Here is a 12,232-nt window from a genome sequence, read left to right as displayed (position 1 = left end):
AGTGGCTGCAGGCGGGTGGGGCGAGCGCCCGCGTCACAGGACGGCGGAGGGGCGGCTTCCAACCAGACCGCTGGGCGCGGCCATCTTGGGGCGGGACTTCCGGCCGCCGTACGGATGTGGCCCGCCCGCGGCCCGCCCCCCGCGGCCACCGGCTACCCGCGCCCCGCCCCGGCCCCTGAGGCCCCGCCCCCCGCGCGCCCCGCCCCCGCGCGCCCCGCCCCCGCGCGCACCCCACGGCCTCCTCTCGGCGGCGCGCGCGCGCCCTCGGCCACGCGGGACGGGAGGGTGAGTGAGGCGAGGCCCGGCCGCGGGGGCAGACCCGGGCCTGAGCGGGGCCCGCCCGTCCGCCCGGGCGGGGGGCGGGAGCCCCTCTGCGCGCCCCTGCGGCTCCCGGGGAGCCCGCGGCTGAGACCCCAACCCCGAAGCGAAGGCGTTTTCCGTCCCGGGCCTGGACGTGCGGCCGGGGGACCACGGCGGCCCGAGCGGGGGGCGGCGCCGAGGCCTCGTCTCCAGCCCCTGCGGCCTGGCCCGCCCGCCGGCCCCGGGAGGGGAGCCGCTCCGGCCGTCCTGTCCCCGTGGCCACCGCGCCAGGCTCCTCACAGGTGCCCGCCGGGACCCTCGGGGCTGGGGCGCCCTGGCTCGCCCGCGGCCCGGTGCCCGGTGCTTGACTCGGGTGGCAGCGCGCGGCAGGCGCAGAGGGTGGTTTTGAGTGGAGGGTCTTCCCTGAGCCCCTGGGGCGCGGTGAGGGCTGGTGGTTAGTGCTGAGGGCCGGCACTGGGGCTTCCACAAGCAGGACCCTGGGCGCACATCTCAGGGACGGGGGTGGGGTGGGTGGGGGGGGGGGGAAGCAAACCTGTGAACCCACAATTACAACTCAGGGTATTCTGGGTCCCCAACTCATCATGGACACATCGAGGCGTAGGAAAGGTGAGAAAAGGCATGTGGCTGGCCCCTGCCTGGAATCCAATGTCTTCATTGAACAAGTGAGAGAGCAGACCCTTTGCTGGCGCTTCTGCCTCCTACCCCTCAGGTCCTCCCGGTCCGGCCCACAGGTCACAGAAAGGCCAGCCAGGCTGATCCCGGCACTGTCCCTTCTCTCACTCCCGTGGCCATCCCCACTGAGAAACCGGAGTTTTAGGTCAGAATCAAAATAGGGAGATGTGTTGGCACAAGTGCCCTTCGTCTGGTCACAACTCCTTAAGGAGCTTTGGACGAACCCAAGTGTATGTCCTTGTGTTGTTTCTGGGGAGAGGGGCAGCGGATTCATGAGTTTCTCGTGTAGGACCCCACTTAGCTTGTGGACATTTCCCGAAAGGGATGAACTTGGCCTGATTGTTCCTCTAAGGCTCCATGTCACCACAGACCAGCCTTTCACGACCGTGTGTCTGCACACCACCGTGCAAGAGAGAGTGATGTTTTGTTTTTAAGTTATGCCTTATTTCAAACTGCCAGGTGACCCTGGGCCCCCTGTTGGCCTGCTGTGGTTGCCGTGGCTCGGGGTTTCGGATGTGGTGGCTGCACAGTCACTGTAATTACTTGAAGTCAGGATCGCTGCCTGCAAGGCAGACCCAGACGGGGCAGCGTTTGTTCTGAGTTAGACATAAATTCATGCCCTTACTGAACTCGGGCCTGACTGCTCTTGGAATCCAACCAACGTCAAGTTCTAACCCATGACACGGGTCTTTTTAGGAGAAGCTCATGAACTCGGGAGCTATCTGGCTGCTTTGTCTTGGCCCTCACCCCTTTCACGCTGCATGCAAACTGTTTCCAAGGAGAAATAGGAGATGTTCCAGACAGGGCCAGGGCAGAGGAGCTATTCCTGTTTTGGAGAGTGATCCAGTGACCCTGAACGTTTGCTGGCCTTGTCTCCACCAACTCCTGCCGGCTCGCCCCCGCTTCTCCCTCCTTCCATTTGCCTTCTACCAGAGCTTCACCCTCCCTCTCGCTTGGAAGCCTTGCCCCCGCCCCTGAGCCGGCCCCTGCTCTGGCCAAGTCTCTTCCTTTGTCACAGCTCCGCCCAGTCGGATACACCCGCTGGGAAGGCTCCTATGTTTCCTCCCCACCCACTCTGGGTGTAAGCTGGCGGAGATGGACCACCCAAAACCCAAGGTCCTCCCAGCAGGTCACCGCTGCCCCGCCCTAGGAATGCGGGTCTCCACGGCCGGCAGCATGAGGTTCTCTGTGCCACCCTCCATCAGGTAGCTGTTGCCAGGACCCGCAGGCTGAAGGAGGTGTTTCTGTGCCGGGTGGGGGCCTTGTCTGTTAGGAGCCAGGCAGTGGCTTGGCCAGGCTTTGAGTGAACAGCTTAGAGAGAGGTAGCCGAGGGGCCACTGAGCGGGGTTATTGTCATTGCACAGGCCTTCTTCCTTCGAGGAGATGTATCATCTTTCACTTGATCCTGCCCACTGATACCCTTGCCCCCCACCCCCATGCAGCAGGAGCTCAGCCATGGTGAACGAACCCAGAGGCAGTGGCGGCCCCAGCCCCCACTCAGAGGGCAGCAGCAGTGGTGGAGAGAGCTCCAAGGAGAGTTCCAGATGTTCCACACCAGGGCTGGACCCCGAACGGCACGAGAGACTCCGGGAGAAGATGAGGCGGCGGATGGAATCTGGTGACAAGTGGTTCTCCCTAGAATTCTTCCCTCCTCGGACTGCTGAGGGAGCTGTCAACCTCATCTCAAGGTGAGCTGCTGGAAGTTTCAGGATTAGTTGGGTTGGAGAGTGGCGGTGGGAACCTGGGGGAGGGGTATGGTCAGCCTGGTGACAGGGCTGCACTTTGACCTCCAGAAGAGGCCTCCAGAGGAGGTGGGAAAGCAAAGGCAGAGGCTGTCACTTGATCTGCAATTTCTTGGTTGCCCCTAAATGTCCTTTCATAACTGGAATTTTTAGGCTCTTAAGTGGGTTAAAATAAAAGGTGGACTCTCTCCAACTGTGTCCTCTGGCAGAACTTGGGGCTGGGCCAAGTTCTGGGAAGTCAGAGCAGCGGCTTAGGGAACATTTTCAGCAAGTTAGGAATTTGCATTGTGCTTCTTGAAATCTGGAAATGCCGACTGAATGACGCTAGTGCTTTATGAACTGCAGTTCCTTTTTCAAAGTTTATGTACTTTCCCTGTTTGTGCTTCTCATGTGTCGCTCCCATGGTTTTGAAATTTAAAGGCACAAAGATTTGGGGAGGCACCGCATCACAGCTTGTAATCCGGGCGCATTGTGCACACGGCCCATGGCTCTCAAGTGGTTCCAGGCTTGTGGCTTTGCCCTGCAGGAACATGGCTGCTGGCTGGGGCCGTGGGGGGGCAACATAAAAACAACTGTCTGCTGACCCCCTTTTTTTCTGTCCTAGAATCAGCCTCTGCTTGCCACTTAGAGTTCCCGGAACCCTACACCATCCAAATGTCTTAACACACCCAACATAATAAGCGTGGTAGATCATCTCCACCATGACAGTGATAGTGATCATGGCAGCCCACACTGACGGGGCCATCAGTGTGCACCAGCACTGCCCTAAATGCTGGGGAGCCCCCCAACATGATATTCTCAGTGTTGCTATGAAGCCAGCGCTGTTCACTGCCACATATTAGAAATGTGGAAACTGGGACTCAGACAGATTAATTTCCCCAAGGCCACACAGCTAATACATAGCAACGCCAGGACAACTGTGCACACACACAGGTTACGCTGCTTCCAGCCTGCGTCTGCTGCATCTCTGTCTTCCAGGCCCCAAGGGCAGGGGTGAAGGGCGATGTGCCCCCAGGAGCCCTCATCAGAAAGAAATTCCTTACAGGTTTGACCAGATGGGGGCAGGCGGCCCCCTCTTTATCGATGTGACCTGGCACCCCGCAGGGGACCCTGGCTCAGACAAGGAGACCTCCTCCATGGTGATCGCCAGCACGGCTGTCAACTACTGTGGCCTGGAGACCGTCCTGCACATGACCTGCTGCCGGCAGAGCCGGGAGGAGATCACGGGCTACCTGCACAAGGCCAAGCGGCTGGGCCTGAAGAACATCTTGGCACTGAGGGGAGGTATGCAGCCAGCACTTGTGCTCTGGGGCCTCGCCTTCCCGAAGGCCTCTTCTGTCCCTGGAGTGATCCCTTACCTTTCTCTGGGCCCACGCTGAGCACCCTCAGGGCGCTCTCCTTGCCATCAGCATCAGTAGGCATTGTGGGTAGTGAGGACCACAGGCCCTGCACAGGTGGAGCCACGCCTTGACCTCTTGCCCTCCACTTAGGAGTTTAATGAGGAATGCAGCCAGGCCCTGATAACCCCCTGCCCTGGCTAACACTGCTTCATCAATCGCTGGCAGCACCCAGCTCTTGGCCCAATCGATGAGCACGGCGCTGGCACGGGGCCCAGGAGTGACAGTAACTGCTTCTGCCTCTGGTGCTGGTCATGGGGCCACCCAGGTGTGGGAGGGTGCGCCAGATGGGTGGGATCTGACGGCCTCACGCTCCCCGCCACAAGGCCACTTCTCAGCCGAGAGGAGCAGAAGGTTCTCCTGGGAGGTAAAAGCTCCAGGAGGCTGGACAGCAAGCATGGGAGTGGCCGAGGACACCAGAACAGATGGCATTGGAGCGGGGCAGGCTCCCAGAGTCCCAGGCTGGGAGGAGTGATGGCTGTCCATCCATGCTGCCGGCACAGCATCCGCGGTCAGCCCTCCGAAATGTGTGGCCGGCTAGCCGCTATTTTCCTCCCCACTGTTTACCGAGTGCTCTGCTAGAGAGGGGAGACATAAGCTTAAATAACGCCGAGACTCTGCCTTCTAGGAGCTCTCAGTCCTGGGTGCAGGGGTAGGGGAGAAGGAGCAGAAAGACTACCTGGAAATGGGGTTTCCCGGTGACTGACCTCCGCCAACCTGCAGACCCCATTGGTGACCAGTGGGAGGAGGAAGAAGGAGGCTTCAACTTCGCTGTGGACTTGGTGAAGCACATCCGAAGCGAATTCGGTGACTACTTTGACATCTGTGTGGCAGGTGAGTAGCTGGAGTGTCCCAGTGTGTGGAGACAGGAAGGGATGGACCCCAGAGCGGCACAGAGCCCGCTGGTCATCAGTCAGACCCCCGGTGCGCCAGGGCCTGCAGAGGAGACTCCAGCAGCATCCTCGCTCTTGTCTGCCACCGCTGCCTCCGGGCCTTCGCGCGCTCTGAGTCTGCTTTCAGCCCTTGTCTTCTTTCTTAAAACAAAAGAGGGTGTTAAGATTCCAGGAGGCAGGGAATCTCAGACCCCAGACGGGGAATGTCCTCAGACCTGACTGGGTGCTGGAGCCAGGGAGCAGTCAGAAACCACGTCCCCCTCATTCTCTCTGGGGCCAAAACCCCACATCTCTGTCCCGCTCCCTGCCTTGTCTGGCAGGCATGTGCCTTCCACACGCGCCCGCCACCTGCCCGGAGTCAGTGCTCACCTCAGGCAGTAGTCCCAGTGTCAGTGCCTAATTTCCAGGAATCACGTCACTTCAGCTCTAAGTCCATCGCAAGTGGTGAGGAATGGACAGGGCAGGCTTAACCTCTCCCCCCGTCTTCGGGACTAGGCCCAGACTCTCCAGGGAGGCCTTGGGTGTGGCAAGGGGCACGTGTGTGCAGGAAGTCATGTGTCACATCATCTTGACATGACAGTTTTTCTCAAATACTTTGAAGAAAACTGCATCATTTTCATATTAAACATAGTGACGTTATGGAGTCGTATATCAAAGTGATCTGAATATAAAAAATAAGCCATGTGACTTTGAGGAAATGACTGCTCAGGCATGACTTAGGGCTCAGTCCCAGGCCCCCACGCACATGTCCACTCATCCTGGAGTTTAGATGACTGAGCATGGGCCGCCCATCAGAGTTAGCAGCAGGACCGGCGCTGGTAAGTGCCGTTGCTCGCACGGGCCCTGGGCAGTCGGTCAGCTGGTGAGTGCAGTGGGCCAAGGTGGTCAGGAGTGGGAGCCGGCGGAGCCGTGAGCTTGTCAACACGTGCTCCGGTGCCTTGCCGGATCTGTTTTGGTCAGTCAGGGAAGTGAGGAGCCTCGAGGTGGGTGAGAAAGAGGATTATGGGATTAGAAGGCAGCAGCTGCCACGACAGAGAACACAATAAACTGAGCAAGGCCCAAATGAAAGCAAATGTGAGCCTGGCTGGGTGCTTGGAGGTTTCACAGCCAGACTTTGAGCTACTAAAACCTCTGTTTTGCAAATTCCTGCTGGCAAAAAACAATCGTTTATATGTCCATTTTTGATGACTCAAGGGTTTCTTAAGAATGAAACCCTTATCATAGCCAAGCAGCTTGGCTGCCCAACAGCCTGGGTCACAGGCCTGCCCCCTTGCTACCTTGGGGGCCAGCCCTGGACTCAGGCCCAGACGCAGCCTTCTGCTGGCAGAGCCCCCGCCCTGTCTTCCTGTGCAGGCCAGGAGGAAAGTGCTGTTTCAGTCAGTTAGGGAAGTGAGGTCCTTCCCAGGCAGCTGCAGAATTCAGAATCTTCGGCAGCCCAGGCACTTGACATCCCAGCAGCCTAGCATTTCACCTCCAGGAGCTCCTTCCTTTGTGGGGCTGCCGTCCCGTTGTCAGGCCACCCCTGGGCCTGATTCTGGTCCTGCCAGCAGAAGCAACACAGATTTTGACTAAGAGGAATCTTCTTTCTCTGGGACATGCCTTTGGCATTTGGAAGTGGTTACTGTATCTTCTTCATTCTTTCCTTCAAGCCAGTCACCTCCACTTTCTTCAATTCTGCCTTCTGTAACACGGTTCCTAAGTTTTCACTCTTGAGCCCAGTCCAGTGCCTAGAGTCAAGCCCAGCAGCCCAGTGTTGCCTGCTGAACGTAGCCCGTTCTCTTGTCCACGACCTAGAGGGGAGCCAGATTTACCCAGCTAGTTGCCAGGGCCATGAGGCAAGACAGCCTGGGGCTTTTGGAACAATTCGCCCCTTCCCTTGGGAGGGTGGCTATAAGCCACCTATCACCGAGAGTCATCCCCAGGTGCGGGGTGGGGGTGGCGTGTCAGTGTGAGCCCCGCCTCTCACCATGCCACCTGCCCATGCTGTGATATCGGAAGGCACACGTCTGCAGCCTGAGGCAGAGAACGCTGTGTTCCCTGTTCATCACTCACCTAAACAGGTGAAGCCACCTCTCCCTACTGTCATCCCTATTGGCAGGTTACCCCAAAGGCCACCCCGACGCAGGGAGCTTTGAGGTCGACCTGAAGTACTTGAAGGAGAAGGTGTCTGCGGGAGCTGACTTCATCATCACCCAGCTATTCTTTGAGGCTGACACATTCTTCCACTTTGTTAAGGCCTGCACCGAGATAGGCATTACCTGCCCCATCCTCCCCGGAATCTTTCCCATCCAGGTGAGGGTTCCAGGAGGGCTGGTGGACTCCCTCTGTCTCCTCCTCGCACTGGCTAGCCCTTGGGGTGAAGCGCCAAGTTCAAGGTCAAGCTCTTCTTTGATGCTTCTTAGATTTCCCACCAGACAGATACAGACATCGTGTCCTGCCACCCATTTTAGTGACTGCTCATCCTCCCTTCCCCCCAAAATAGCAACTGTCTGTTGGAGGGGCTTGTACTTTGGCTCGCTGGCAAGTGTCACTAAAGGGAATTAGAATCCTCATAAATTTTCGTCAGATTGGTATTTCCCAACATGAGTTTTATCAGAATCACTTGATAACGTTTTTCTAAAAGATCCTTTTCTAGATCCCATCCTGAGAAGTTCTGATGGAGCAGGGGCCTAGGAACTTGTTTATCACTTCCTCAGTTTTGCTGGGGCTCCTGGTGATGAGTGAGGCTGGGGAACCCCTGGGTTAGCTGGCCACCCTATTATCAATTAATACATTGAGGGGGGCTAGACAGCTGGCTCAGACTGATGGCGGGGAAGCACAGCTGCTGTACCCCAGGAGCGGGGAAGGAGCCGGCGCAAGCAGTGGTTTCCGAGCCAGATGGCCGGAATTCAGAATCTTCGGCAGCCCTTCCTGGTCTAGTGGGGAGGTGCAGGGGATCGGCTTCAGGGAGCGAGGCGGGTGGGGAGGTGCACCCACACCCCTCGTGTCTCGCACAGGGCTACCACTCCCTCCGGCAGCTTGTGAAGCTGTCCAAGCTGGAGGTGCCACAGCAGATCAAGGACGTGATCGAGCCCATCAAAGACAATGACGCTGCCATCCGCAACTATGGCATCGAGCTGGCCGTGAGCCTGTGCCAGGAGCTCCTGGCGAGTGGCTTGGTGCCTGGCCTCCACTTCTATACCCTCAACCGTGAGATGGCCACCACCGAGGTACTGAAGCGCCTGGGCCTGTGGAATGAGGACCCCAGGTGAGGCCGCACCCGGGAGCCACAGAGCAGAGTCGGAGTCATAGACTGAACATGCCAAGCTGTGCTGGCCTCCGGGGCCGAGGGCTGTCTGTGACATGGCCAGCGGTACCCTTGGGTTTCAGTCTGCAGAACACAGCTCAGCGCTGCCTCTTCTCCCTCTCACCCAGGCGGCCCCTGCCTTGGGCTGTCAGTGCCCACCCCAAGCGCCGGGAGGAAGATGTCCGCCCCATCTTCTGGGCTTCCAGACCAAAGAGCTACATTTACCGCACCCAGGAGTGGGATGAATTCCCCAATGGCCGCTGGTGAGCACCTGTAGTCATCCCCTGGCAAATGAATCCTGTTTCTCGGGAGGAGGGAGGCAGGAAGTTGCATGTTGAGCCCCTGGAGGACGAGGCACAAGATGCACAGGGTGACCCCCCACGGCCCTGGGCATTGGGGACAATTGTCCTGCTTCTGGAGCCCAAGGTCAGAAGTGGGTCCTGACCTGTGGGCACCTCCTCCACCAGGGGCAATTCGTCCTCCCCAGCCTTTGGGGAGCTGAAGGACTACTACCTCTTCTACCTGAAGAGCAAGTCCCCCAGGGAAGAGCTGCTCAAGATGTGGGGGGAGGAGCTGACTAGCGAAGAAAGCGTCTTTGAAGTCTTTGCACACTACCTCTCGGGAGAGCCAAACCCGAATGGCTACAAGGTGAGTGCTGTGGGGGGATCCCTGGTGACACCCCACTCTGCCTCTCTGTGGCCCAGACTTCAGGGCTGTGACTTCCCCAGCTTCACCTGTCTGTGTCTGAACACACCCCCTCCCAAAGGGGGAGGTTGGGAAGTCCCCACCTGGGACTTTTGGAGGCTTCTGGAGGCAGAGATCAGCCGAGAGGGAGGGCCACAGCCCCAGCCCGGCTCACCTTCTTTCCCAGGTGACCTGCCTGCCCTGGAATGACGAGCCCTTGGCAGCTGAGACCAGCCTGCTGAAGGAGCAGCTGCTGCGGGTCAACCGGCAGGGCATCCTCACCATCAACTCACAGCCCAGCATCAACGGGAAGCCGTCCTCTGACCCTGTGGTGGGCTGGGGCCCCAGCGGGGGCTACGTCTTCCAGAAGGTGCAGTAGGGCCACACGGTGCCCAGGGAGATGCGGAATAAGGTGCCTTCCTCCCCAGGGACTCTCTATTCTGAGCCTCAGTGGACCCAAGTGGGCAGGAGCTCACACTTGAGGTCAGACAGAGCTGGGCAGGCTGGTCTCCTGTAAAAATGGGGGTACATCACGTCACATTCTGAGGGGGAAACATGGCGATGCTTAGCATGTGGGAAAAACATGGGACGCACACACTGAATGGAGCTGTGATCACCGTGCCATCAGACATCTCCTCCGGGGCCCCTGGGGGCAGAATGACGTTCAATCTCATGTCCATGGGCTCTGGGCTGGAAAGGCCTGGTCTAAGCACCAGCTGTCTCTTCACCATCAGTGCTGCCCAGGTACCCACCTTCGCTCCGCTTAGTCTCCTCATCTATAAAATGGGAATGATAGTTTTATAGCAAATGAACCAAAATCAACCCAGCTTAATCCCAGAGAGAAGGCTGGTGCTTGAGAAGCCCCTTACCCCCAACTGTCCAGCGTGTGGGGAGGGGAGGGATATGTGCCTCTCACCTGCACCACGGCTCTAGACTGGGCCTTCTCTGCAGCTGCTGTGAGGCCTTCTCCATGGAGCCCTCCCTGGCCCATTGATGAGGGTGGAGATGCCCTCAGGCCTGTGCAGCCTCAGCCCTGCCAGACTGAGGAACCAGCTCCATGGTTCAGGATCCATCCTGAGGTGCCCCTGGTCCCTACTCCTTGGCACCTGGCGCATGGGCCACAGGGCAGGCGCCTGACTGGTGGTGCTGGCATATACGTGGGTGGCAGCACAGAGAGGGCATCTGGCAAGGACTTGGGATCACTGCCATGATGGGTGCCTGTCTCCCCCACAGGCCTACCTGGAGTTCTTCACTTCCCGTAAGACCGTGGAAGCGCTGCTGCAGGTGCTGAAGAAGTACGAGCTCCGGGTGAATTACCACATAGTGGATGTGAAGGTGGGCGGCTCCTGCATCCAGAAAGGGGGCCCGGGGATAGGGACCCCGCTGCGCTCGGCCAGGCAGGCTTGAGGCAGACCCAGAGCCCCTGGCTTAGAGCTCCCCGCCTGGAAGGGGAGACCACTCAGCAGGTGACCACGAGCCGGCTTAGAGCAGGATGCTGGGACTCCAGGAGCGGAACAGATAACCTGGGAGGTCAGGGAAGGGTGGGTGGAAGCGTTGTGTGTGGCCTGAATCTTCAAGGACGAGGTGAAGAGCATCTGAGGAGAGGGCAGGGGGCAGGCCTGGCCTCAGGACTCTGCTGATGGAGTCCTCAGGGTCTCCACTGCCCTGCCAAGAATTTGCATTTTTCTTATGGCAGCGGGGAGCCATCCCCAATGGTGGAGTGACTTGACCCCATGTTTTCAGCAGGTCACAGGGACTGGTCTGTGGACAGTGGGGGTGGGGAGACTAGAGTCAGAGGCTCCTGTGGCAGCCCCAGCAGCCTAGCGAGGCCCGCTGAGCTAGACTGTGGGCAGACACTGGAGCACAGCTAGGAGGGGGCAAAAGGGGCAGGCAAGGCCCAGGACGGCCCCCCTGGGATTCAGCAGAGGCTGCAGAGCTGGGGGAACAGGTGGAGAGCCCCAGGCAAGGAGAGGTGGTCTTAACCAGTCTGCTCTTACCCTACCCTTTCCCTCAGGGCGAAAACATCACCAATGCCCCTGAGCTGCAGCCCAATGCTGTCACCTGGGGCATCTTCCCTGGACGGGAGATCATCCAGCCCACCGTGGTGGATCCTGTCAGCTTCATGTTCTGGAAGGTATGGCTTGCCCTGCCCACCTGAAGGACCCTGGCCAGGCAGCACTGCTGAGTCCTAGGCCTCGGCCTTTCTGGCTATGCCTGACTGTGACTCACCATGTTTATTTCTGGGCTGGGGGTGGGGTGGAAGTTGGCACTGGCAGTGGCCTTGTTCTATTCCTGGAAATAGCCCATGGGGCAGTGACAGAGGCCCTTGGAGCCCTGAACATGGGCCCTGCCCCGAGGACAGCCCTGTTAACACTGCCTCTATGTGTGTGTGCACATGTGCCCACACGTGTGCAGGATGAGGCCTTCGCCCTGTGGATCGAGCAGTGGGGCAAGCTGTACGAGGAGGAGTCCCCGTCCCGCATGATCATCCAGCACATCCACGACAACTACTTCCTGGTCAACCTGGTGGACAATGAGTTTCCGCTGGACAACTGCCTGTGGCAGGTGGTAGAAGACACATTTGAGCTGCTCAAGCAGTCCTCCCCGGGCGAGCAGGAGACAGAGGCTGCACCCTGACATCCTTACCCGGAAGCCGCTGTGTCCCACCTTCCTCCTCGCCAGGCCCGGTTCTCTAGGGACCCCCATTCTCCTTCCCTCTTCCCTGAGCCCGGGCCTCCACCCCCAGAGGACGATGGCAGCTAGACAACTGTGAGGCTTCTGGGCTCCGGCCAGATCCGAGTCGGCCCACAGAGGAGCCTGGTGCCCTCTGTACTGCTGAGAGTCTCTTTTGTGGGAGCCTCCATCCCGCAGAGGACAGAGTGGGCAGAACCCCCTCCTCTCCGAGAAGGGGAGGAGACCGGTTTGTGCTGACTGAGCTCCTAGGACAGCCCCTAGGAGCCCGCCTGGAACGGCCGGCGACCTTATTGTTGGGTCTGAGTACAGGCAGGGAGCACAGACCGCAGGCACTGAGGCCTCACGGAAGAGAGACAGCAAAAGGAGACTGTGCCCCCTCGGCCTCCGGGACACGCTACCGGGCATGACCTACTTGATAGAAGGGGCAGACCAGTGCCCAGTCCACCTACCCTGCCGGCCTTGGCACCAGGCTCCTGGATGGGCCTTGGAACTTAACCGGCGCTACCTGGGAACTCAGCTGAGTTTTCATCTCTCTACAGTGCT

The 12,232-nt window shown here is 59.1% G+C and overlaps 1 protein-coding gene across 1 annotated transcript; it reads left to right on the top strand.

The window, feature by feature from the left end:
* Window positions 1–1,883: 1,883 nt before the first annotated feature.
* On the top strand, window positions 1,884–11,632 carry MTHFR (methylenetetrahydrofolate reductase; the record flags this gene model as incomplete). Its single annotated transcript, XM_084244067.1, has 12 exons — window positions 1,884–2,198; window positions 2,436–2,681; window positions 3,781–4,019; window positions 4,856–4,966; window positions 7,124–7,317; window positions 8,022–8,272; window positions 8,440–8,574; window positions 8,779–8,959; window positions 9,183–9,365; window positions 10,229–10,330; window positions 11,010–11,129; window positions 11,411–11,632. The coding sequence occupies exons 1-12, from the start codon at window positions 2,089–2,091 to the stop codon at window positions 11,630–11,632; spliced, it is 2,094 nt and encodes a 697-aa protein (XP_084100193.1). The 5' UTR covers window positions 1,884–2,088.
* Window positions 11,633–12,232: the final 600 nt, after the last annotated feature.

Source organism: Talpa europaea (assembly GCF_964194135.1).
Source record: "Talpa europaea genome assembly, chromosome: 9".
NCBI lineage: Eukaryota > Metazoa > Chordata > Mammalia > Eulipotyphla > Talpidae > Talpa > Talpa europaea.
Note: the sequence above shows the minus strand (reverse complement) of the source record. Positions and strands in the feature narration are given on the sequence as shown.